General features: G+C 44.7%; 1 protein-coding gene across 1 annotated transcript; it reads right to left on the bottom strand.

The window, feature by feature from the left end:
• Positions 1–241: 241 nt before the first annotated feature.
• Positions 242–22,900, bottom strand: Bmp3 (bone morphogenetic protein 3). Its single transcript, XM_052199254.1, has 3 exons — positions 21,963–22,900; positions 7,694–8,598; positions 242–529 (listed from the first exon to the last, which is right to left on the bottom strand). The coding sequence occupies exons 1-3, from the start codon at positions 22,270–22,272 to the stop codon at positions 338–340; spliced, it is 1,407 nt and encodes a 468-aa protein (XP_052055214.1). The 5' UTR covers positions 22,273–22,900; the 3' UTR covers positions 242–337.
• Positions 22,901–26,062: the final 3,162 nt, after the last annotated feature.

Genomic DNA, 26,062 nt, shown 5'->3' on the forward strand with positions numbered 1-26,062 from the left:
CCACCTAGCCTTAAAGCCCAATACAAAAATAAGTCAATGTGTCCTCTAACACTTCTAAAAGCAGTTTGAGTAGCGATTTTTCTTATGTGATTAAGAAAAAAAAAAGCAAATAGATATCCACATTTGCTAAAGATCTTACTTTTAGTTACATTCAAAGGAAAATCCAGTCCGGTTTTGTTCTGTGGAAATCTTCAATCTATTTGTTCATTTTCTTTCTGCTATAAGACATTTTTTTTGGGGGGGGGGGACAAAATGCATTGGCAGTGCAAAAAAATAAAAAAGTCCATAAAACCCAACTGATGATTGAACGGAGCATCTGAGTGTGTTCTCTGCCAGGTTATCTACAAGCACACGAGTCTACTGTCATGTTAGGATAGACTTTGAGCACGACGTTCTTGTTTTCATCGAAGAACAAGATGCTGAGTGAAGACATCTTTTCCGGCACACAGCAAGGCTCAGGAATTCCAGAGACGACCCCCACCGCTCTCACTATGCTCTGGATGGTGGCGTGATTCGAGGGCTTCAAAGACTGGAAAGAGAAATGAGAGCAGCATGTTAGGTGAAACTGCTCTCCTCCGGTCTCATCACATACAATGAGTTTGTTTGAACAGTCTTAGAAAGGCCACTGGATATTCCGCCCAGACTCATCTACCTCCAAGGATGTATCATCTATAAAGCGCCTGCTAGGGTCCAGGAATTTTGTAGGTGGTGCCTTTAATCTTCACAACAACTTGGTCACATTTTTTTTTCAGAGACTCAGAAAGCTAAATGACATGTCTGAAGTCAAACAGCTGGTAAGTACAATGAAACTTTGAACTCCATTCTGTTAGCAGGAATCGTTTAATTAGAAACAACTTAGCTCCCAACCATGGAATTAATGTATTCTCCGTGTTTTTAATTAAAACAACAACAAAAACAACAAAAATTGTCCCTGACCCTCTATGATCCTTTAAGGAACTCCAATAAACACACTAACAGTAACCATCATCAACTATAAAGGAGAATTGTTCACTGTTATTAAAATTAAAGTAGGTGGAGTAAAGGCTAATTATTAATTTATTTTATAGTTGTCAAAAGGATTAATCTCTCATTTACACAAGTATCCACAGACTACAGATTGGGGTTGACAAGACGACACCATTGACCACTGGGGGGCACTGTTGCTCTATGGGTAATTTAAACTGGGTGGCTTGGTAGTCTAAGATGGAACTGTCCTTCAGGAATAAAGAAGGGGGGGTGAGTCTAAGGTTTTCATATGGGTGACAGGAGTTTGATCAAGGAAGCCTTGAGAAAACAGAACTAATTTTACTTAGAAAGCAATGTAGAGCTCTACCCTCCTTAGAAGTATTGAAACTGGTCCCAATCTCAAGCCAATCTCAGAGTGGTCAGAAGAACTCCAGAAGAGAAGTCCCAATGCCCAGGAACAACTCTTCCAGTGGTTTTTCCTAGGCAGATGCGATTAGTTTTGTTTTTAAATACGTTTGGAAGCAGAAATTTGAGGACTGAGGTTGTGGCTCAAAATGGGGTTTGATCCCCAACTGGCCCTCAAAAAATAAAATAAAATAAAATAAAAAATAAAATAAAATAAAATAAAATAAAATAAAATAAAATAAAAATGGCGGACCATGTATACAATCCTGCAGTCCTAACTCAGGAGTTCAAGGCCAGGCTCAGCTATGCAGGCAGCTGAAGCTCACACCGGGGTTACGTGGGACTCTCCGCCAAACAGCCAAGCTGGGAAGGATAATTCGCCCAAAGTGGACAATTTTATTTAAGCTAAAACTCTTACTTCTTATGGCTCAGAGGCTTTTGAATTCATGAACTGGGACTCCAGTTCCCAGCCTGTAAAGAACACCAGGACGGAACATGGGTTAAGGGGGCATCCAGGCCGAAGGAAAGAAAGTGATGGAGGAAGCTGAGGTACTCTCAGAAAATCAAAGCAAGTCAAAGAAAGGACCGGCGCTGGCAGGAGAAGGGAAATGCTGTCTGAATCACTACATCTTTCCATTTCAGTGAAAAGAATTCATACACAGCGGTTCAATGTTTGTAAAACATTTAAAAAAAAGAAAAAACTACCGTTAACAGTACAGGGCTGTTACTATTCTTGCTTCCTAGTAACTTGCTCTTTAAAAAATAGCTTTAATTGGCTAATTAAATGGTTAATCAGTACCAGTTGCTTACAAGGCAAGGTATTCTCACCTTGAGCTGTAAAAAGCTCCTAGAATTTGTACTTTATGTATTGTTTGTCCTGTATTAAAATGTGTTTACTTCACAGGATGAAAATTATTAGGAAAAAATGTGGGGATCAAAAGAGGATTCAAGCCTCTATGAAAATGTCCCAGTGATTCCCATTATTCCACATAATTAACATTTATGAACAAAAAGAAAAGACCTCCATGAGTCTGTGAAGTTTACAGGAAGGGCCTTTAGCACTGGAACACAGCAGGGCACATGCTGGCATCAATATTGTCGGTTTCCACTTCTGTTGACTGAACGCTATTAGAAAGACTCACCCTTTCAAACAGCTTGCTGCTGAAGTGTCGGAGGCAGTCGAAGCCAGTTTGTCTGTTGTTGTTCTTTATGGTCAATGCCTAATGCCTGGGTGTCATGTATGTAGGTGGCCCTAATTAAATGAGTACTTGAGCAATTGGTGCCGCAATGCGCCACCTCCCTCCATGCATCTAGACACTGCAGCAATAGTAAGTGGCTGAAATACTTAGAAGAAACAGTAAGCCCTCCGTTTTACCCATTTATGAGGACTAACTCCTATCAAGGAAAATAAAAGGTTCTGTGCAAGTGACTTGGTGTAGATGTGGAAAATATTCAAGGGTGTTACCTAGGAAAAATTCCTGTCTTCTCTCTCCCTCTCCCTCTCCCTCTCCCTTTCTGTCCCTCCCTCTCCCTCTCCCTCTCCTCCCTCTCCCTCTCCCTCTCCCTCTCCCTCTCCCTCTCCCTCTCCCTCTCCCTCTCCTCCCTCTCCCTCTCCCTGTCCCTGTCCCTGTCCCTGTCCCTGTCCCTGTCCCTCTCCCTCTCCCTCTCCCTCTCCCTCTCCCTCTCCCTCTCCCTCTCCCTCTCCCTCTCCCTCTCCAAGTCAGAACGGATGGGTGTAGGAATGAGTATCTGGGAAATCTCCAGTGGGCTCACCAGAATTGGGCCCAAGCCCTTGCTTCTGGGGTGTTTTGTATCAGGGACCTCTCAGATGACTAGGGAGTATCCCCTATGTTCTTGCTATGGAATCCTCTGACGGAGCTACCCTTACCAGAAACAGTCACATCACGCATACGTAACCCACGCTGTCATTTGCTGGTGTTCAGCATGCTGCCAGTAACAATTGTTGTTTTCCAGCTCGGATCCTGTTTCTCACTGCTCTCTTTGAAGCTTAGAGATGACACCAGTCACAAGTGCAAATCCGAGCTGCTCTCTGCACCCGTCTCACTTTCCCACAACGGGGTGCGCCTCCGCCACCACTCAGGTGTAATTCCGCCGAGGTTTGTCAAGTTTCCTGTTTATGGTGTTCATCCTTGTGACCGAGACTACAACTGGAAGATCTTTAAGAGACTATCATTTTGCATTCATTAAGTGTGAATCTCTTTATATGGAGTCCTCGCTTCAAATGATTTCCATCATGTTTTGCCTAATTCTATATCTTTGCTGTTCCCAACTTTTGCACAGTTCCTTGCAGAACTAACTTTATTCCTCTAAACCCTTGTTGGTTTCTTGGATCTCTGTCAGGAACAATGAATGGCTCGATCGTTTTCATTTGAAATTTCTGTTTTCCATTGCTGCTAAGGTGGTGAGGGAGGCAGAGGCACAGACCTTGGCTCTGCCTATCTGGGAATGTTTTCATCATATGGCATCGTTCCGAGAGTCCTTCTCGGGGAGAACAGATTGGCCATAAGAGCTGGAAATCAGGGGGAAAAATCCAAAGTGTTGTGTCTGTGAATGAAATCTACTGGGGCCAGGCCTGCACCTGCCAAGCCGTGGATGCTGTCCTCTGGTTACATCTGATCACAGTACATTAGAAGGGGAGAGTATGTCACCGGCTGAGAGCTTCATTCCTGACCTGGGCCATGAGGTTTCCTCTACACTATTCCAGTCCAGCCCACATGGGTGTGATGGCCCAGAAACTATCTAATTGGAATCAGTGAAAGGGCAAAGCCTGGAATTTGGGAAAGGCAGAACACAGCTGTTCTAAATTATAGAGCAGGTTGTCGACTTTTGCAGACAAAGAACCCCGCCATATAGGCCAGGCGTTCGTCCAGGAGGCCAAAAACGGGAGGCCCCTAAACAGAGGAATCTGGTCTGGGAGAACTTTCCTCTGAGGCAAAATGTATATCTAGAGTCTGAGAGTTCTTTGGCTCTTCAGTCAGCCCACGTGTGCTGTGCTGATCTGATGAGAGCCTTCATTTTCCTCTGCTGCTCAGACTATATTTTTAGTTAAATATCTCATGCTGGATGCCACCACAGGCACTTGCTAAACAGCCATACGTTATTTATTTATTTATTTATTTATTTATTTATTTATTTATTTATTTATTTATTTATTTATTAGTTTTTCAAGACAGGCTTTCTTTGTGTAGCCCTGGCTATCCTGGAACTCACTGTGCAGACCAGGCTATCCTGGAACTCACTGTGTAGACCAGGCTGGCCTCGAACTCAGAAATCCACCTGCCTCCGCCTCCCAAGTGCTGGGATTAAAGGCAGGCACCACCACAGCGGTATGTATTAACCACACCCCCTTTACATCCTTTTCCCCATCCTCCATTGTTACTATACTGACCAAAAGATACTAAGTCACAAGAACTTAAAGGGAACCCCCTAATACATGTTAAAAGTTAAGCAGTTCCACACAAGGCAACACCCAAACTTCCGCTCTCGACTTGGCAAGGGGAAATCTCAACCTCAGAGAAAAGACCTCTCCACACGTATCCCTGCTACGCGCAGCCATTCCAAGTTTCAATAAATGTGATGAGTCCTGTTACTGCAGCGGGTCTTCTTTTCGTTCTGTCTCCCACTGACCCTACCCCTGCCCTGGGGAAGATGCTCTCTGGAAGAGCTCATGGGCTGTTGAACCCAGAGGGAGAAATCCTCTTTTCAGTTTTGTGATGTTTGGGAAAGGGGCTGACGTTTTTACAAACGCTTTCTTGCCTGGTGGCTTGCCTTGCCTCCTGGCATGCTTGCTTGCTTTCCCTTATGCAGAGCTTCCTTAGGCACCAACATAATCAACTCTACTGTGCCACTTGGGTCTCCTCAATGGCCACTCGTTAGATCAACAGCAGGTAGGTACGGAGCGCCCATTCCAAGAAGTCTGCCCTAGTATTTCATTTCTTAACTGTGTTGAGGAAAAATGAATAGGTAGAAAGTTTTATCGTTTAGTCCTGTGGAACCAACATCTAAGTCAAAAGGAACTAACCAGTTACTTCGCTGTCCCAAAGAGACTTTTGTGAGCCAGCAGCCTAACCTTCGACACTGTTAGATCCACAGAAGCCGCTGTGACCTCCTCCACTTCACACACACACACACAAGCACACACACACACACACACACACACACGCACGCACGCACGCACGCACGCACTCACGCACGGCGTCGGATTCTATGGATCAATAGGACCCCAAGATCTTGGATTCCCGCTGTGACCAAGCTTGATGAGTTGATTCTGCAGATGCTCCTCCCGTATGCCTCTCCATAAATTTATCTCTGTGGTTATTAACTTATCCCCTGGCAACTTCTAGGGATGACTTCTTTTCGACACTAGGAACCACGGTAGAGTTCTTCTAAAGAGACAGTGGGTCATAAGCAGCAAAAGGAAGTACAAGGAAGCCAAGGGGCACAAGTTGGGAAAGAGGAGAGAGAGGCGGAGCCATCCAGAGTGTGGGGAGGGGGGGATGAGAAGCAAAGGGATCGGGCATCTCCATTTGTGTGGTTTCTGGAGCCCGGAGATTGGAGTGAGGAAGCAACAGAAGACGTTTTTGTGTAAGCTACCCGGAAGAAATCCATCTTCTGGGAGTAAGGGAGGGAGGTTGCTTGGACTAATCCTAAGATCTACCTAAAAATCAGTCACGCTGAATTTAAAGTCAGCTTTGGGTTACATTCCCACTTCTTAGTGTCACAAAGCAAGCCATACTGTAAAACAGGACACATCTCTGTTTTGTACATCCACCATCTTTGATTCCAAGTATCATCCCAGTTGAACAAATTTTGTCTGAGCTGTGAAGATCCTTTATGATTCTTCAGATAAGATAGGGCACTTGACACAGTCCTGAGTTCATAATCCTTACTTTATGTTTGGATTCTTTTTTAAAAGAAATATTTATTTATTATTTATTATTTATTTATTTATTTATTATTCATATGTATATATATATAAAATATGTGTGCATGTGATTTGTTTTCATGCATACCAGAAGAGTGAATTAAATCCCATTACAGATGGTTGTGAGACGCCATGTGCTTGCTAGGAATTGAATATAGGATGTCTGGAAGAGCAGCTAGCACTCTCAACTACTGAGCCATTTCCCATTTCTTTAGCTGCCCATGTTCCGATTTCTAACATAAGAAATTACAACCCCCCCCCCCCCCCGAAAGATAGAAACAACGAATGAGGAAAATAGGATTTCAGACAGGTTACTGGTCCAGAGTCTGACCTGGCCTGTGTATAGCCCTTTCCATGTGCACGCCGGTCAGCGATTCTAGGAGTAGATCTTAGACTATCAATGCAATAATAAAGACCCCCTAGGTGAAGGTGACAATCTAAGGGGCAAAGGAACATTTTCTCTATTTTTAGGCAGCAGCAAAGAACTGATTCATATTTTATTAAAAAATGTGTTTTTCCTCCTTCTTTAAATTCTGTCCATTTGGTCACTGTGTGATCTGACATGGAGATCTAAGCTGTTGTAAGTTGAGATGGAGGTGTAGCAGTACGTTAACTGGATGTGGAGGGTGGAGCTAACTTTTCCCATAAGGTGTACTGTTTAGGGAGCTGTCCTTTGGACTTGCTTTGAAGGAGAGTCACTGGAGCTGGAAAGACTTCTGAAAATATGCTGATCTAAAATGCAGTCCCCTAGGCTTCTGAAATAAATGAAGGTAATTTCAGACAGGGCGAGAGGGCCGGCCGCCGCCGCCGAGACAGCACCACCATCACATTCTGTTTTGCCTTTGTTTTTTTGCATTTAGCGGTCAAGCAAACGAAATAATCATCTGTTGGGTTTCAGGCCTGCTCACCTACTAGACCTTGATCTTGACCCACACCTGGACAGCTCAGCCTGAGAGAAACCTCGTATCTAAAAACACTCTACATCAGAATGCCACACCTGATAGTCCTTCCTCTTGTTTCCACAATATCCCTCCAGCCCTGGACTACCACTCAGAGGTCAGCTTCTGAAATCTGGGGCCTGCTCACTGTGGACAGGTGTATCTTTATAAGTGACTACATGGCTGGATATAGGCCATGTTTGGAAACAAAAAAAATGCATACTGTGCACATATGCTTTTCATAGTCTTCATACCTCATCTTGCATTTAACCGTCATCAAAGAAAACCCAAGCATAACCACATTGCCCATATTTTTTTAAACTTTAGAATGTTATAAACAAAGGTCTGCACAGAGGTTTCTAAATGAAAACACACACTTAGCACACTCCTCTGCCCCATGCAAAAATAAATTGAGCACAAGGTGAAGGAGAGAAGCTACCTTTGGCATGGGGAACTGGCAGGCTCCGGAGCAGTAGTAAGCATCAAATGACTTGGGGGAGATAATCCATTCGCTCCAGCCGATATCAGCAAAGTCCACTTTAAGGTACCTCCTGGCGCAGTTCCGAGGTTCGATCCACTGCTTCCGCCTTGCCTTCTTCAGGGTCTGCTCATCAAACTGCAGTGTCTGTCCCTTCTGATGAGACCCTTTCCTCTGTTTCTTTTTGTTCCTGCTCTTCTCGGGGGGCTGAGTCTGAAGGCTCTTATAAGGCTTTCTCTCCTCCCACACTCCGTCCTCCTTGTACTGATACTCGGCCCCAGGTAGCTCATTGTTCTGCAGTGGCAGCAAGACCCCAGTTGAGCGCTTCTTCCTCCTCTCAACCGAGAGGGCTTCTCTGACGTGGCTATCCAGTCTGGGCACAGTCCCCGCTGTGAAATCTCGGTGTCTCTGTAAGCTTGATACCACGCTTTCTGGCTCAGAAATGGCAGCATCGTTGGCATATACCAAGATATATGGCTCTGGGAAAAGCAGCATCCTCTTGGGAAGCTCATGTGCTCTGGAGGTAAAGTTAAATCCTATGAGAAACTCCTCATTTTGCTTGGCCTTCCTTAAGAGTTGAGTGATGTCTTTTGACAGCCAAGACACGCTGTCTCTATAAGGTTTGACCACATCTACAGACAGATGACCCAAGAGCTGGCTTTGGTTGGATTTGAGGATCCATGCAGAGAGATCTATCTGGATGTGTTGTCTCTGGGTGTGATGGGAGCATCCTTGGGATTCTGGACAGCTCAAGCTCATGTTCACTAATTCTCCAATATAGAAATACAGCGTGGCTGACAAAATGTTCTCAGACTTGGTTAGAGATGTCAGATTAAAAGTGTGCAACCCCTCTCTTTGAAGAGTTCCTAGGAGAGAAAAGGAGAGAAATGGAAGTAAACAGGAACTACTATTTTATGCAGCATTCAAAATTCAACTCAAAATAAATCACTGCTCTAAATGTAACAGCTAAAGCCATGAAATCCTTAGAAGAAGGAAACATGAGATAGGGCGGGGCGGGGCAATCTTCATGACTTTAGACTTGGTAACAGGTTCATGTATATGCCACCAAATGCATTCAGCAAAAGGGAAAACAGATCAATAAATAAAAGATTAAAAGTAAAATGGACTTCATCAAAGTTGAAATGTTTGCGCACCAAAGGTAAGGACCAAGAGAACGGAAGGACGCACTACAGAACGTGATCAAGTGTTCACTATAAAATATTTGCTGTGTGTGCATCTAAGCCAGAAGCCAATGCACAAGTGACAGTTTTAATTCAACAACAGGGATGCCAACGTGCGCAGAGGACTTGAAAAGATGTATCTTCAATCTATCTCTATATATCAAATATATACATGTGGCTGATGTGGACGTAAAAACATGAAGAAAATCACCAGGGAGATAAAAATCAAAACCTTGGTCATGTGATATATACTGTAGAAGTGCAGCTATCACCACCACCAACCAAAGGCCTCAAATACCAGAAAGGCTGTTGTGGAGAGAAACTGGAACTCTTTCTAATTATTAGAGTGTATGTGTGTGTGTGTGTGTGTGTGATATGATAAAACAGTTCCTCAGAAACAGGAAACAGGCAAGCACTCAGATAAGTGTGTACAGAGCAAAGGTAGGAACAGTCCAAATGGCCGTCATAGATACCTGTGAGTTCTCTCAGCTAGTTACCATGCTTTCTGGCATAGAAATGGCAGTGCCGTTTGGCATATACCAGGATATAAGGCTCCTGGCCTTTAAGAGCTGAGTGATGTCTTCTGACAGCCATGACACACTGTCGCTGTATGGTTTGACCACATAGACAGACAGCTGACCCCAAGAGCTGGATTTTGGTTGCTGAACAGATAAGCAACTGGTGGTGTTTCTATGAAACAGAACACTGTTCCTATGACAAAGGAATACTAATATGTGTTAAAAGCATGGATGGGCCTGGAAAAGTTAAGCAAGACAAAGAAACCACATGTCAAAGCGCACTCACTGTTTAATTTCATTTGTACATGCTTTCCAAATAGTTAAATCCACAAGATAGGAGCAGAGGGGTTCCCTGGGGCAAGAGGCAACTGGGAATAAGTGAAGAAAGTCCCTAATGGTTCTGAAGCTTCATTTCAGGTTGATGGAGATATTGGGAAACGGTCGGAGTTTGCAACGGAGCGGTGTCCTGAAGACATCCGTTCCCTTCAAAATAGTTAATTTCATGTTATGTGAATTTACCTTCAGTGAAAAAGAGCAAGGGGGGTGGTATATGGTAGTAGGAGGGAGGAAAAAGAGCAGATTCCATGCAGATTCTTGCTTTTGGAGGGATTTCTATTAGAAACAACTCTCCGAGCTGACAGGAGTTAATTTAAAAGGTAGAAAAGAGTGCAGCAAAGAACGGACAGGTTTTCTAGTTTGTTTGCTCTTTGCTGATGCACCATAAATGTACAGAAACTATAGTACACCAGTACACTTTGTGTGTGTGTGTGTGTGTGTGTGTGGTAGTGGGGGATGTGTGAGCTCTGGGGAATGCCAAGATGGTACCTCATCAGACTGCCCCTCATCACAGCAGCCTTGGTGACCCATTTACTCATCCTTCTAGTGCAAGCGCAGAGCTTCCAATTTGACTGGATTTAATTATGGGTTTGGTCCCTTGTTAGCCTTGCAACTCTGGGCGAGCTAATGTTCCCATTCATAAAAATGGAAAGACTATTGCGACAGACACTCAGAAACTGTTTTTGGATAAAAAACATGGATTCCCCATTGGGTCACAAGACCATGGAGAGCATTATGGAAGCCATCTTTGCATTCATATTGTATCTCTCCTTTAAGATGGATCTGATTACTGACCAATCAGGACCTAGACTCGTTACTGACTGAGAGACTGTCTGCCTGAAATCTTGTGGTACAGGCTGACAAAGCCCAAATGTACACAAGCTGTCTCATTCCCCTTCAAGTAGGAAGGCATAGAGAAAAGAGAAAATAGGGTGTTTCACTGTCAGCTCCTCCAGGGCCACATTCTTGACCCCTCCTCCAAAGGGGCCTTGCAGGTCTACAGTCAGAATCCCAGACATGCAGCCACACTGAATTCCAGTAACAGAGAAACCTTACGGGACAGTTGACCTTATGATGGGGATATCATGTAAAACAGAATGATCACCTCATTGTAGTAGGTGCTGAAACTGTTCCTATGCCCCTATAGGAGAAATCATTTTTGGAAATATAATGTCCTTTCAAAGGATAAGAATTCACCTGGAGTCACTAGAACTGAAACAATGCACACAGTCAGACCACAGTTTGTCCATGACTGTTTATTTATGCAAACCCTTTGCATGGTGCACCATTTTTTTTAACTCTCTGGAAGCCTGAAGCTCACGTCAGTAGCCTGAAGATGAGCGGTTATTGTCATATTATCAATCACTCGCCTATGTTACCACTATTGCTTTTCCATCAGAATTGTTGTGTGAGGAGTCACATCTAATTTGTTGGAAGGCACCAGGCTAGTCATTGGCTACAGTGTCTATCTCTGGTATCATCAGAATTAATGGGATATGGGTAACGTTCATAAATGTTCTAATGTTTCTTAAATGTAAATTAATGGTGTGATCTGAGCCTGTATTGTCATTATTATAGGAATTACAGCTCCTTCTACCTACTTTACAAAACATGGACTGGGTGAGTAAGGTCTTAGAATTTGGATCCTGTGACTGAACAAATTAGCCACGCCTTTAAAAATGTAACAGCATAGCATTGTTGTCTGAAGTTCAGCGTTGAGTTCAAACTCTAAATGTAAATAGTTCAAGAAAAATAAGCCAAGTTGCTAAAGCACACTTGTCATTCTTATAAGTGAGAAATACGTAATGGTAATGTAGCTGCTAGTTAGTGAGGGTAGAAACCAGTCCTTGCAGGATTCCCCTAGTGAGTTCCGGCTAGGCTGAGGCGGGACCGGAAGAATCCCGCCCCTGGGGTCTGTCTCAGAGAGCCCGCCTCCATGCACTTGCTCCATATACATACTTTTTCAGAAACAGACACGCAATCATGAAATTATGTTCTTGATCAAAAACACGTTTCAGCAAAAAACAAAACATTTTTATAAAGACGTGGAAACTTAAAATGAGTTCATCAGGTCCCCAAGCGGCGGGGGAAAGAGCAATGGGAAACATATTTTGCTCATTTTTAACACTGTGTGAAGCAAAGGAGAAAACTGCCATTTGTACACATTCGTATGATCCATGACACTGGAGTAATATCTTACAGACCTCTGTAACAAAGCCACGGCATCAGGCCGTCCAGGGGCTCTGCCCGTAATTCAGCACAGTCCCCACAACATACACCCCCCCCCCCAAACTCCACATAGCTGAGGGGCACTTAAAATGCAAGGAAGAGAACACACCCTGTTTCTAGTACGTGGCAATGAACGGTTACCCACAAACACACTAGCGAGGGATGGATGAGCGCTCAAGGACCAGGCATCATGGTCTCCCTTGGTAAGCTTGTCTTGCTTCCCCACCCCCACCCCCCACCCCCCACCCCCGCCCCATGTCCAATCTTCAGTCTCAATCGACTCTGGGGATTCTGTCACATCGCCTCCTCCCATCTCCCTCATTTCAGCCCCAGTGCATTATCTCAAAGTCACGACCTCATGATGAAGGCTCAGATGCACTGTAGCCAACACCCAAGCTCCCAAAGTGCTGGACTCCTCACTTACAAAGCAAACGTAGTAGCGCTAGCTACAGAGATGTTGTGAGGATTCAGTACAAGAACGCCCATAAAGGACTCGGTACACAGGCTCGTTACCATCCGCTAACCAGAACTGCACGATCTGGGATGGTTGTGGCTAATTGGTACATGCTGACAGTATAGGATACTCCCTGAATTTCAAAGACCTCATACAGACAAGAATGCAACATATTACACGCATCGAATAAAGAGTTTCGTGGCATTGAACAAATGGGTATATAGCAATAGTTAAGTGTCATATGAACGCTGGTAAGGAACCTCTCACCATGGCCATGAAAGAAACTCTTGAAAGCTGGGAAGAAGAAGGGGTTCAGAGAGAGAGAGAAAGAAGGCAGACAAGACAGACAAACTTGGGGTAGGTAAAAATGACTAAAATTCACTACATATGTTATGAAATTGTAGGAGTAAAGTTATGAGAGAAAGAGAGAGAGAGAGAGAGAGAGAGAGAGAGAGAGAGAGAGAGAGATGCTCTCTGTGAGAACCCCGTGGCAATTACTGAGCATTTAGTTTCTGACTTTTTCTACTTTTAGATGTTAAAGTAATTTAACTTCCCAGATCATTTTATTGACATAGGGTCTCAAACTACAGCTCAGGCTAGACTGGAACTCAGTTTTGCACTGTCCTCCTACCTCAACCTCTGAAATGTAGGACTATAGGCATAAGTCACCCCATTTGACCTTCGAATAATTGTTTTCTTGAAATGAAAAAAAATTAGGAATTTTGCATGTGTTTCTGTTTATGCACGGCTCTGATATAGCGTTCGTTACACACTTAGGTATCTAAGTTTAAATATCAGTGAGAGGAACGTATCTCAGTATCCACTTTTGTGTTCTTAACTATGTAGACACATGGGTTTAAATTTTCTAATCACAAATCTAAAATGGACTTGACACTTTTCTAAGTGTCAATGACATTATAATATGACTAAAAATGATGGATCTTATTAGCTTACAAAATTAGCTCATGCACTTTAGTCTGCCTAGCAGCAAATAGCAACTGCCCCTCCCCCCCCCGCCCCTAACACATGCACGTGCAGCAGCGTGCTTGGTCCTGGAACTCCCTTCTTAATTCCTGATTAAGATGGGAGTTCCAGGAGAAAAGCAGGTTTCTTTTTAAGGAGAACGTGGTGACTGTTTGTAATTAAAAATACAGCTACCAATAGGTGGCGCCATTTTCATTCTATTTGGTAGCAACTCGGAACAAGTTCAATTTTCCTCGCTACTGCCCTCTCTCTGGTCAGTGTTGACAATTAAGACCTTGTGTTCTGACTTTAAATCATATCTGAGAACTGGAAGGTGTGTTTCCGTGCTGGAGCTCGAACCTAGGGTCTTGAGCAAGACAGATAGGCTCCAACACTGAGCTAGTACCCAATGCTGAGATGGTTTTTCTTTTTCCTTGAAAGCAAAGGCAAGCCTATCTTGACATCCACAGACTCGGACCCTGTCTCTGTGATCACTCCAGGACTCCTTCCTGACGGGGTGTGCTCCTTGCTGACATGTTTTGCTCTGTACTTTCCTAACTTTAGGGTAGGGCTTGACCCTTCAGCAGAATTCATTAAGTGCCTTTTATTTTGTTGTGTAAAAGGAATATAGCAGTTTTATTCACTTGCCTCAAAATGAAAGAGCACAGAAGTCGTCTGGCTCCTTAGCAGCTGTTGGAAGGGGAGCTGGGGTTGCCTGTTACCTGCACTGATCTTTCTAAGGGGTTTGGTCATTAAATAAAGGTGAAAGATTCATTTCCGTTTCTTTCTTAAAAACACAACCAAAACTGAGCTTAGGGAGTGGACTCGGATTTGAGAGGGGCTTGCAGTTAGCCTCTAATTTAGGGGGGTCCCCATTTTGTCCTGCTTTTGTTCATCCACCTCTGTGACTAGCTGCGACAGTATCTCAGGAGCGAAGTAAAGGCAGTTCCTGTTCATACTGACCCACACAGAACGCCTTCAAAGGGAATCAGCAGACGCAAGGAAAAGCTTTCTGTGCGAAGTCTGATTTTAAAGTAAATAGACTCAATGGAAGCTTGAGGACGGTTTAATCCCCAGGAAGGAGGGGAAAACAAATCTTTCGATCACACTGAAAATATATAATTAAGCACAGGACTCCACGCCCAGTCTGTTTCTTTCTCCAAAGGAAGTCGAGTTGCTAGCAAGGCCCGGTGCTTCCTGTGGGGGTGTAGGTGGGGACAGCACACAGAAGTCACTGGCTGACTGTCCTTTGCTGGTACCTTAGGCAGCACTTCTTCAGGCTGCCTTCCTTTTCCTGACAGAGGCTCTGAAACACGCATAAATTACGGCATTTTGTGTTGTTTTGAAGTCTCAGTCAAATGCTTAAGTTTTGTGGGATCCCCAAACAGCCATTGTCTCTGTTCAGAGCAAAACACCAGCCAAAGATGAGATAATGTATGTGTTCCTAGAATGGAAAAATGCTCACTGCTTGTTGATGTGCACAGAGCCTCCGCCCAAGGGCAATCCTAGTCGGTGAACTCCAGGGGAGAGGGCAGATGGGTCCTGCGACTCCCTGAACACCTATTGCTTACACCCTGTCTCACTTATAGACTGAAGGTCATTTGTTCAACATGTCAAATAAACACCGGTTACATTTACCAAGTTCAAGTGTTTTCTACTTACCACCAAAGTGAAGAGTTTGTTGAGTAAGTTCAAATTCCCCAAAGCTGGTAAAAACCATTCTTAATCTGAGGGCCCTCTTTTTCCTTCTTGGTCATTTTTTTCAAAAGAAGAATTATCTAATGCCGATATTTTATGAAGTAGAATATTCTCATTTTCTAGGTTAATGATAGCATGCTCTACTGGAAATTATTTTAAGACTGATTTAACTATAAAGATGGTGTCCTTGGCTGGTAGCATTTCCACTCTCTTTTCTGATCTTGCAACTTAAACACTGTATTCGATTCACCTGAGAGGCTTATTGAGTTCAAACCATGTGGCAAACTGTGGCAGGACCTCCACCTTGTGAAGGCCAAATGAGAAAGAAACCCTGCCTTCCAAAGGCTGCCTAGGTAAGAAAATCCTTACTCTCTTCTCTCTCATTTTAACACCCCCATTAGGATGTAAACCCCCCAGCAGGCTTCAGAGAGCGCCAGGCAATTTGGATACATCACCTCTGAGGAAGCCTCCACGAGGGACAAAGTGGCTGCTTTTCAAGGCCGAGATCTCTTTTTCACTTATCTAAAATAGCCTCGTGAGTGAAGTGATGGTGGCATCTGGTGACTCCTCCTTCAATGTGCCTCTTCTCTAACCTTGGCTAGACTGGAAATACTATCCCTTAAAGGGCTTGGGCAAAATTATCACACTGTATAACTAACTACTTCAGCTAATTCTCTTTATTTTACTAAGTAAGGGACACACACACTACATATGTGTGTGTGTGTGTGTGTGTGTGTTTAGATTTGTTGTTGTTCTTCAGCCCTCTTGTTTTAAACAGCTAGAGTGCGGTATACACTATCGTTTATTTTTCCTTCCTAGCACCTCATGGCGCCATTTCCTGAGTTCCTGTGAAGACCCGTGTTTGAGTGTAGCTGCTGAACTCGGGCCCTAGTTGAGCTAAATGATCTTCACGGAGAGGAAGCTTTTCTTTTTCTGTTGGCTGAGCTGAAGAGTTAGATTTAAACCCCGGTCTTGGCTACCCTGCTTGTCCTAACTTCTCATCTGTGAAACTGGCAAACCAAGCCAGCGTCTGTCTCCCAGGGAAAAAAGACGGAAACGCAATTGAAAGAGTCGATGTAAAGATTCAGTGTGAGTTTAGAATCCTGGAATGGTTTTCTTCAGAAGCTTTGCCATCCTTGTTTCCCATAAACCATCACTGCACCAGAAACGTCAGGAACGAGCATGTGTTGGTGAGCACAGGGCATTGTGGGACGTTGTGGACATAGAGAACTCATCTTACAGTATAAATGATGCTACTCCAAACCCAGTTTTCGACAAGTGGCTAGTTCTGGCTTACCCTTGGTGGCTGAGCAAAGCAGGGCTGCAAAGATTTTTTTTTAAAAATACATTTCTTGAGGCTGGTTAGTCTTATGGTATGGGGCGTGGATCGACAACATGGACTTCACCTAGAAGTTTGTGAGAACTCGGCAGCATATAGGACATCCCAAAGCGAGTTATGGGGGTGGAGTTTGGGTCTGAGCTTCCGCCTGGCATGTGGGAGCTTTTGAGCCCCAAGAAACACCGCTCTGGAGTGGCCCCAGGTTGTTCGGGATTCACATAAGCAACTCTCACTGACATGAGGGTCACTATTCCATTAGTGACATCGCAGTGGACAAAGGAAAGACTCTCGCTTGTACCGTGGTGAGCCTCTCTTTGGAAAGCGTGCTGGGCTTTAAGGAGAGTGTTTTCTCCCTGGTGGAAGAAAGTTATGAAAATTGCATGATTGTTCTTCTCACCTGTAGGGTGTTTGTTACTAATGGGTTTATTAAAGGGAAGGAGAGCTGGCCAGTCAGCCTTAGGAGGGCCGATGGTCCATCTTCTCATCATCCCAGCTCTAAGAGATTTGACACCCTCATCTGGCTTACAAGGGCATATATATATATATATATATATACACACACACACATATATATATATATATGTATATATATATGTATATATATATATATATATATATACATACCATGGCATTCTCTTACACAAACAACACGTGCCTTCTCTCTCTCTCTCTCTCTCTCTCTCTTTCTCTCTCTCTGTGTGTGTTTCTCTTTGTCCCTCTCTGTCTCTCTCTTTCCCTCCCTCCTTCCCCTCTGTAATTCTGTTTAATGACATAACTCATAATCATAAGAATGCAAACTTTCTGATACTACTATCACAATAAAATGATGAAGACACTAAATTCAACAAAAGGGAAAAATCATCAAATTTTGGGTATAAAAGTTCTGTCCCATAGTGTAGCACAGAAATATGGCTAGATCATAGACAATGAATGCAATAGTATTTCTGTTTAATACAAAAAACACTGGAATTAAATAAAAGACTTGACAGAGGTCTTGAGTGAATGTTTCTTTCATCAAGGTGAGTGCTGACCCAGAGACTAGTGAGGTGGCACTCACTCCCACTGTTGTATTGCTCCACAAATAAGATAATTTTTCCCTTTCAAGCTGTTATGCTATCTGTAAAACAAACAAAATCAGTCACAGAGAAGAAAACAATGAAAGAAAACTAATCTAGAGGAGGAGGAGACTCCTCAGTTACAGAAGTTTATAACCTGGAAAAAAGAAGACAGGGCAGTGCCAAGCGGACCTACATCTAAGAAGTGACAATGAAATCATATTTCCCCAGGCCCTACCACTGTGGAGTGAGGGCCTAGCCTGTTTGCAGCGTGACCATCACTGAATTTTGCAGATCTACTTTTATGGTGAATTAGGATGCTCTTAACCCAGTGTTTTTCCAAGGAGACATCCTAGGGCCACAATTCTCAGAAGGTTCTTTTGAGGAAAAAGAAAAAAAAACCTGCTCTTTTAAGGGTCCCTTAAAGGGACCAATATGTTCCACACAGTTCATTCTTTACAACTCATTTGACCTTGGTGCCCAGTTTTATCCAATACCTTCCAGAGACCCCTTTCTGTGGACGTTTTCTTTTATGAAGTAAGACTGGGCTGCTAGAAAGAATGAGTTTTGTGATCAGCTCTGTATGCTAATTTTTGTCCAGCAGATATATCATGATGACCATTTCTGCTTCCATGAAAGGACCTGTCCTCTTCAATCTGCCTTCCTAATGCAAACGTCTATAATGCAAAAATACTTAAAAGTAAATTTAGCCTTCATATTTCTAGTTAAAAATATTTGAAACAACCAAATGAGCACTCAGGAACTTCCATGGCTCAGGTAAGGTATGTCTTCCTCTCAGTTCCTTATTATATATAGATTTTAGTGCATTAAATTGAGTAAATCATCTGCTTGAATGAATTATCGGCTTAGGAGTTTTTCACACTGACCTCCCTTGGTCTCCCGGGGTCTTTGAGTGTGTGTAACTTCACTACAAAGCTACATCTGAATTATTTTTTAAAAAATATAATTCATTCTCTTTTTTTCCTTTCCATCCAGCATAAATAATTGAGAATTCATGGTATTATGGATTTTTAAATGTCAGGGATTGTAAAGCTGTCCTGCCTATTACAGTAAGACTTCATTAGAGGCTATCATGTATTCAAAGTAGTGTGTAATTCAAAGCAGCTGCGTATCCCAGCTCCTCTATTCCAGATGTACTATTGTCCTCTAAATAAAAACATCATACACGCCAAGCACTCTGTAGCTTCAAGCCTTGTTTCTAGGTGCCCGGAATCTTGATAACTATATCCCAATAAAGTTATTGCATTCTGTTGCCATGGAAACACAACAACAACAACAGCAACAACAACAACAACAACAACGTGCCCTTTCCCACTGATCCACGTATTCTTCAGGGCACTGGCTTCAAGTCAAGTAGTGATTTTTCAGGCCTGGGTCATATGTCAACTTTCCTGGTGCACTTCTAGGTTAGCATTGCTCTTTAGAAATATGGCAGAATCACAGTTCTTTATATTGAAATGTTTTGGTTCACAGTAGGTCCTTTTCTGCTGGGGCAAAAAACATCCAAGTATGAGTCTGAGCTACTTTAGTATTTCCTTCTTTTTATTCATGAAGGCAAATATGTTTTTCTTAAAGATGGCACAAACCCACGGGGATGTAATCTTTCTATAGTTGCATGTCATGAGGAGCGGTGGCTTTAAAATAAGAACGCCAAGCTTCCATTCCTAGAGACGCTATGAGTAAGACAAGTAGGGTCAAGCGTCTATGGAAGCAAGAGGCATGAATTAGGTACTGTAAGGATCAGGACAGGAGAAAACTTCATGGAAAATGTTACGTCAGCCCAGAGTAACTAAGGACAAACTTAAAGCAAGATTAAAATAAAAGCTAATTTTGTACCCTTCTGTCTCCAGATGATATGCTTCTAACAGTCTGGGCTTCTTCGTCATCCCTAATTTTGTGAACCACTTTTTACAAAGGGAACGATAAAATTCACCTTTACAGAAACTCTCACCTATCAGAGGAAAAGCTTGTAACCCCAAGCTTATGGCTTTGGCATACCAACCTCCCGGAGCTGAGAGAGAAGAGAGGTTAGCAGAAAGTGTGTTTAGGATCACTGCCACCCACCATCAGGGAAGTAATCAGAGGGAGACCACAGCAGCTAAATCTCACATTATTCTAGGGTTAGAACAATAAATGATTTTATTCGGGTGAGCTCCAAGGAGCAAATGGCTGAGACTCAGCCTGAATAAGTGCTCGCTCAGCGAGCCTGGCAGACCAGTGGGCGAACTACAGAGAGCAGGCACCTGACCTCCCACAAAACCTGTAATGTCCTTGGTAGAAAGAAGCGCATATGTCGTGGAACTTAAGCACGTTGGACTGGAAAAACCAATCTCATTGATTAACTCAGAGAGAGTCTTTTGCCAACATCATCTCGGGTCACCAAGCCAAGGGCGTGTCAGGATAGTGGTACCGATGAAGGAAGAGAGAAGCATGTCTCACTGGTATGAGCAGCTAAACACTTGGAAAGAGTCCAACCTGAACCACCTCTCCATGAGTCTCTAAGAAGGTAACAGGACACTTTAACTTCCACAAAAACAAACCAAAAAAGAAAAAAGAAACAGCAAACAAAAACAAACAAACAACAAAAAAGCCCAGTGTCTACATTGGATAAATAAGTCATTAAGAGGGTTTGTAGGATGCTAAAGGATTATTTTCTTATCAGGGCCTTGTATATATGTTCCGAGGGGCAATCCGTCATTTCAAGGGAGTGTCTGGCCTCTGCTACAGAGTTTATCATGTGATGATATAAGACACAGTGAGACTGATCATGGACACTGGAATTATAATGAGTAGAAAGAGCAAGAGCCCAGATGGTAAATAGTTCTTACCCGGGACTTTAGTCTAAAATCAGTAGCTCAACAATATGTATGAAAGACACAAAAGTCCAATTTTACCTTCAAACATTGTGACACGCACTAAAAATAAAATCCGTTGATACAAAAAAAAAATGGCTTGTCACTTGTCAACTCTTCTCTGGGAACACAAGCAAACAGAACTATCAAAGCCAGGATGATTTAAATATCTTTCTTACTGCCACCTGCTCCCCCCACCCACCAGCTTCCTTTCAGACCTATCGAGTCCCACAGCAGCTCTGCCCTCAGTGATGCATTAGTGTAAACAGATGGGTCACTGGAGTCAGGGCTATTAAAGCGGTCTCTTCCAGTGGCTAGGATGCAAAGCACTAGGCAGGATAGGTTTCTAGGTCCTCAGCAGAGGAGGACAGTTCTTATCAGATCCTCCTGCCCGTGGGTCTATGAAGCAAGTGCAATTTGACTTCTAGCTAAAGACTTCTCTGCATTAAAAGCATAACTCACATTTATTGTAAATGGCATCACGCCCGTGAGCTCCAGAGTGAATTCACAGTGGCTAGCAAAGGCTTTCCTTGATGGATATCCCCCCTCTCCGCGTCCACCTCCCCCCCTCCCCAGTCCTAATGACTGAGGTCAGGAGAAAATTCATCTAGTGATTTGGACAGAATGGAGCAGAACACTGGAGACACAGCCTCGACCAACCCATGAACACTACTGACTGTTCTTCAGCCCAAGTCTGGAAGGCAGACTTTTCAATCACGTTTTCTTCCCTTAATCCTGAAGGTAATGCCCACAAACCCTAGCGCAGCCTCAAAGCAGATCAACAATAAGTGTCCAGAAATTTTGCCCTCAAACTGTTAGAGTAAGCTGTTTGTTTCAACACAGGAGCTGGCAGGGTTGTGGTGGGGGAATTTCAGCCTCAAGGATCTGTGTTGAAAAAACTGCAAGATGAGATTTTCATCGCTGGTACTAAGGGGTGTTTACTCTCCACCGGCGGGCGGTCTCTTCCCAAGCTAACTCTTCCCACCTTGAACCACGCAAGACTTATTTGCCCAGATGGGTTAGAAATAATCTAAACACTCACGCACCTGGTTCTACTTGTGTGTTTGCCACTAGGGGACTATCAAGAAGAAAGTGTCAGATATAGCAACACAAAGGTCGCAGAGTTAAAGAGTGAGTTCTGTGTCTGGAGAAGTGCCTGTTGAGTGCACTTTTCTCTCTGGGCCCAGGGTTGGCATAAAATGGCATTCACTTAGATCTAAACGCTGCCAAAGCCCATCGGAGGGAATTTCCGCTGAGCAGTTTAATCATCAGCATAAGGTCTCAGTAGGGGTGCCCAGAAGAGGGCTTTTGGACACTGGGTATCCCTTGGCCTCTTCCCTGCTGTATCTCTAACTAAGCCCTGTCACTGTCCCCTGCTTTTCTTCCGCTTTCCTGTCTCAGCTGGGCTCAAACTGGGCTTATCCAGAACGCCCCTGGAGAATTCGGAGAGGGCAGAGGCGACCGGAGGGCAGGATATGGGAAAGGTCCCTACAGTGTGCATCGGTGAGACAGCGGAGTGGCACAGCGGGAGGGGCTGTCCTCTGCACCCTGGGACAGGATGGGCTCCCTCTCCTCCCCACTCACCTGCGGCTGCGGCTCTGAAGCTGCGGACCGTGTTACCACCGCGCAGGGGCTGGGGACCCGGGAGCTGCGAGCCCAGTGTCTGAGTAGCCTGGACTCTGCCGCTGGCGCTGTACCTGTCATAGAGCCACAGCATATGCTCCGACACCTTGTCGTGCGGCCGCAGGTCAGGGCTCGGGCCACCACCTGTCGTGCGGTCGCTTGGCTCAGTCCCGCGGAGTCCCGGAAGGTGCAAGTTTGGTCTCTGTCCCTGTGCCAGGTTCAGGCAGAAGCAACCTAGCCACACACACAGCAGACCGCGCGCCCTGGCCATAGTGAAGTCCCGCTGTCCTGCCGCGCTACTTCGGGTCGCCCAGGACACTCTCGGGAGACGGAAGGAACTGCGGCAGAGCCGAGGTGGCGCTCTAGCTGCTGAGCGGGCGCTGGGAGCCGGGCACTGCCGGAGCGGGTCCGCGAGGGTTGGCAGGTGGGCTCTGGGTGGCAGCCGCGCCCGCTCAGCTTCCTTCTCCGGCCGGAGGGCGGAAGGTCTGGGCGAGCGCAGCCGAGTTGTCAAGCGCGGGCTCTCCCTTCGGTGCCACCTGAGAGTGGGAACACCCGGCCGGGCGGCCGCTCTGGGGATCTGGATCTGCGCTCCACCAGCCTGGGACGCGCGCCGGGGCGGGGTGTGCGCGGTCGCAGCCAGCTGAGTTCTCAGAGGACGTGGTGTGTGTGTGTGTGTGTGTGTGTGTGTGTGTGTGTGTGTAGAGACAGAGAGACAGGGAAACTCAGAGACACAGAGATACAGAGACGTACAGAGTACAGAGAGACAGACAGAGAGACAGACTGGTTCAGTTCCTTCTTGCCCTGATCCGACCTGTCCGTCCGCCTGCGGCCGAGTTCTCCCTCTAGCCTCTAGCTCGCCCTCTTAAGGCAGCTGGGACAGGACTACCTCCAGAAGAGAGAGAAGCCTGGACCAAGTACCAGGGAACCAGAACCCGAAGACAAGGGAGGGCGCTCACACGGGGAGGGGCAGGTGGAGCGGGGGAGGGGAGGATGGAGGAAGAGTAGGAGGGATTTAAAAAAAAAATCTGAGCACAGTGACTACATTCCTGCTAGCAAAAAGGCAGAGGTAAATGGAAGAGATTCTTCCCTTTTTTAAAATTATTTTTATTTTTTATTTATTTTTTGTTCTTTGTTCCCTTTGTTTGTTGGGGAGATTTTGGCTATCTATAGTTTGCTGTGTATTCGGATTCCAAATAAAATCACCACTATCTGAGCACCACACTTGGCTCCTTTCCTGGGACTCTTGGGAGGGCTGTAGACCCAGACACCTGCACTGCTCTTCGAGAGAGCAGGTTTTCTTGTTCACATGCATTTACACCTTTTTTTTTCCTGAGAAGATAAAAAAGATGAAATTCACCCCAATGTTAAAAAAAAAAAAAAAGACAAGCTAACTACCACAAGCCTGGCTCACATTCTGTCAGACCCTTCTCAATAAGTTTCCTTGAAGACAGCTGATGTAAGAGTGGGTTGTGGCCTTTGGGAAGAACCTGGTGTGCAGACATGACTGTAACTACTTCTGATGTCCTAGCTGTGCCAGTACCCTAGGGTGTCAGACATTAAACTGTTAGCCAGCACCATGGCTGCAAATATAGCCTAGGTACTTAGCACCCCATGTCCAGACATGGTTTCACTGTGTAGCCAAGGCTGGCCTGGAACTCAGACTCCTGCTGCTTCAACCTCTCCAGCATTTGTCATTGTGGGTGCGTGTCATGAATCATGGGCCTTAGACATTGTTTTCAAAGAACCTTCAAACAAAGCCCGTGTTGCAGACTAAAAGACTGAGAGAAAAGGTGATACAGGTGGCAGGCAGGGCTGGACTCCAAACCCAGGGAGCCTGGCATCTGCTCTAGCATCTCCACACTCTTAAGAATGGAAGCAGCATTTAAATTGACTTAAACAGGCTATTCCCTTGCCATGGTGCCTGGCAGTAGGGACTCTCCATCAATGCCCTTTCAAAAAGCTGTCCCATCTCTGGGGCATTGACATTTTTGAAAAGAAATAGGTTCACAGGTCACATTGAGCTGTGTTCATTAATGTTTAGTTTCTCCTTTATTGGGGGAATAATAACAAATCCTCCTGGAGTTCTATTGGAATAATCCTAGGAACCAGTACTTGGTGCATGGTGCATGTCTAGTCTTTAGAAGAGACTAAATCCTTTTTATCCCAAATTATCCCAAATGTATCCCAAACGCAGACCACGGTCTTCCCCCTCAGTCACTTCTCAACCCACTGTTGTGCTGCTTGAATTCTGCCCTTAGCCACCCTGGGAATGGCTCTGCAGATAACAACATAGACTTCAAGAGTGGCCAAGAGGCTCCAGTGAGATCATGTGGGTGAGCTTCGCCTGGCGGAGAGCACATAATAGCTTTTGTGACTAATAATAAAAACCTAATTGCAGAATTCAATAGGCACTGGGAGCTAACCCTTTGATTTCCCCAGTGAGCCTTTGTGCTCCCTCCCCCTTTCTGCTCTTTCTCAGTTGTGTGAAATGTCCCCGAGAGCTTCATGCTCTGTCCTGAAGCAAAGCCAGATGGGGGGGGGGGCTCTCTTCTTCCTGCTTGAGGTGGTCACTGTGACCTTCAGTGCACAGCTTCTCTCAGCCAGAGCCCTGGGTGTGAAAAGCCTATCCTCTTTCTCTTGGTGTCTCCAAGGAACTGTCTCCCTCAGGCCTTTAGCTCTGGCTTGTATCCCACTGCCCAATATGCTGTCCTAGAATCTATATGGTTCTTATAATTTGTGTGGAGTGACGTCGTGGTGACTGGTAATGACTGCGTACCAGCATGCCTTCACCCCTTCCTAACTGAACAAACCTTCCCTTCTCTGTGCTTGCATTTTCTCCTTAGGTCTAATAACACACTACTGCAATCCTATGACTCAGGAGGTCCAGTATTTGGGGGGATTGTACATTGGAAAGCCAGAAAAGGCGATACATGAGTTCAAAGCCACCCTAGTCTACACAGCAAGACTAGGACCCTTCCAGAGGAGAAGGAACAGGGAGGGAGGGAGGGAGGGAGGCAAGAAGGGGGTAAGAATGTTATGATGGAGGGTGGAATATTAACATAGTTCCTAAAGTATTTTAATTCTTAGGAAGAGTTGGCTGAGAGCTAGAATTGCCTGTCAGTTTGGTCTCAAACAGATATCAAACCATATCCATCTTTATGTTTTAGTGACCAGCTGTTAGATTCAAAACAAGCAAAGTAACAGGGAGGTGTCCGATGGAGCGAAGAGTTCCCTATTAGGGCCCTTCAGCTCTAACTTGAATACAATCTGGGTGTGGAATCCATTGAACCACGTGGGTAACACTAGGAGCATCTAAACCCTAAACTGGTTTACGTCACAGTACACAAATACCCTTCGAAGGACTGGGCCACAGAGGAAACAGGGAATCCAGGAGCGGTGTGGCTAGCAAAGACAAACAGAGGTGCGGATCTTCGAAGCAACTCTTGGGGAATTGATCTGCAGGCAGAGTGCATTGGAAATGAACTGCTGCTCCCTCCTCAGCACTCCTGACGCTGCCCCTGTGGGCTATTTCAAGACAGCAGATCAGTAATTTCTGCCGTCAGGACCATAGAGCCTCAGATCTGGCCATTTAAATAGTTTCAATGTTGTTAGCATCTTGTGATGCCTGCTCTTCTAAAACAATAAACAGCTAGATCGTAGTTTTTTTTTTTTTTTAAATTCTGGTCAGTCTCGGGTTTAGGATTTCTTCGTTTATGGAGGGAACTTCAGAGCTCAATACATCATTGGTACAAATACACCACTGGTCTTCTATCAGAGCAATCAGATGGTGCAAAGAGCCATCTGATTGCTCTATCATGTCAGACTGAGTTGTTTTAATTTTGGTTTGTTTAGATGGTTTTTCCAAGACATGGCTTCTTTGTATTGCCCTGGCTATCCTGAAACTTGTTGTGTAGACCAGGCTGGACTCAAACTCACAGAAGGCTTGCCTGGCTCTGCCTCCTGAGTGGTGGGGGTTAAAAGACTGCACCCCCGTGCCCAATATGTCATTTCAATTCTTAATAATAGGACACTTCTGCTTTATGCTCAATCAACTACTGAGA

The sequence above is a fragment of the Apodemus sylvaticus genome, chromosome 11 (genome assembly GCF_947179515.1).
Source record: "Apodemus sylvaticus chromosome 11, mApoSyl1.1, whole genome shotgun sequence".
NCBI classification, from domain to species: Eukaryota; Metazoa; Chordata; class Mammalia; order Rodentia; family Muridae; genus Apodemus; species Apodemus sylvaticus.

Excerpts from the sequence above, each read along its gene's own strand:
- Bmp3 (XM_052199254.1), bottom strand. The coding sequence starts at position 22,272 with ATGGCCAGGGCGCGCGGTCTGCTGTGTGTGTGGCTAGGTTGCTTCTGC. Across the intron at positions 8,599-21,962 it reads CTTCAGAGCCGCAGCCGCAG|GAACTCTTCAAAGAGAGGGG; the intron begins GTGAGTGGGGAG and ends TTTCTCTCCTAG. Across the intron at positions 530-7,693 it reads GCCAGTTCCCCATGCCAAAG|TCTTTGAAGCCCTCGAATCA; the intron begins GTAGCTTCTCTC and ends TTCTCTTTCCAG.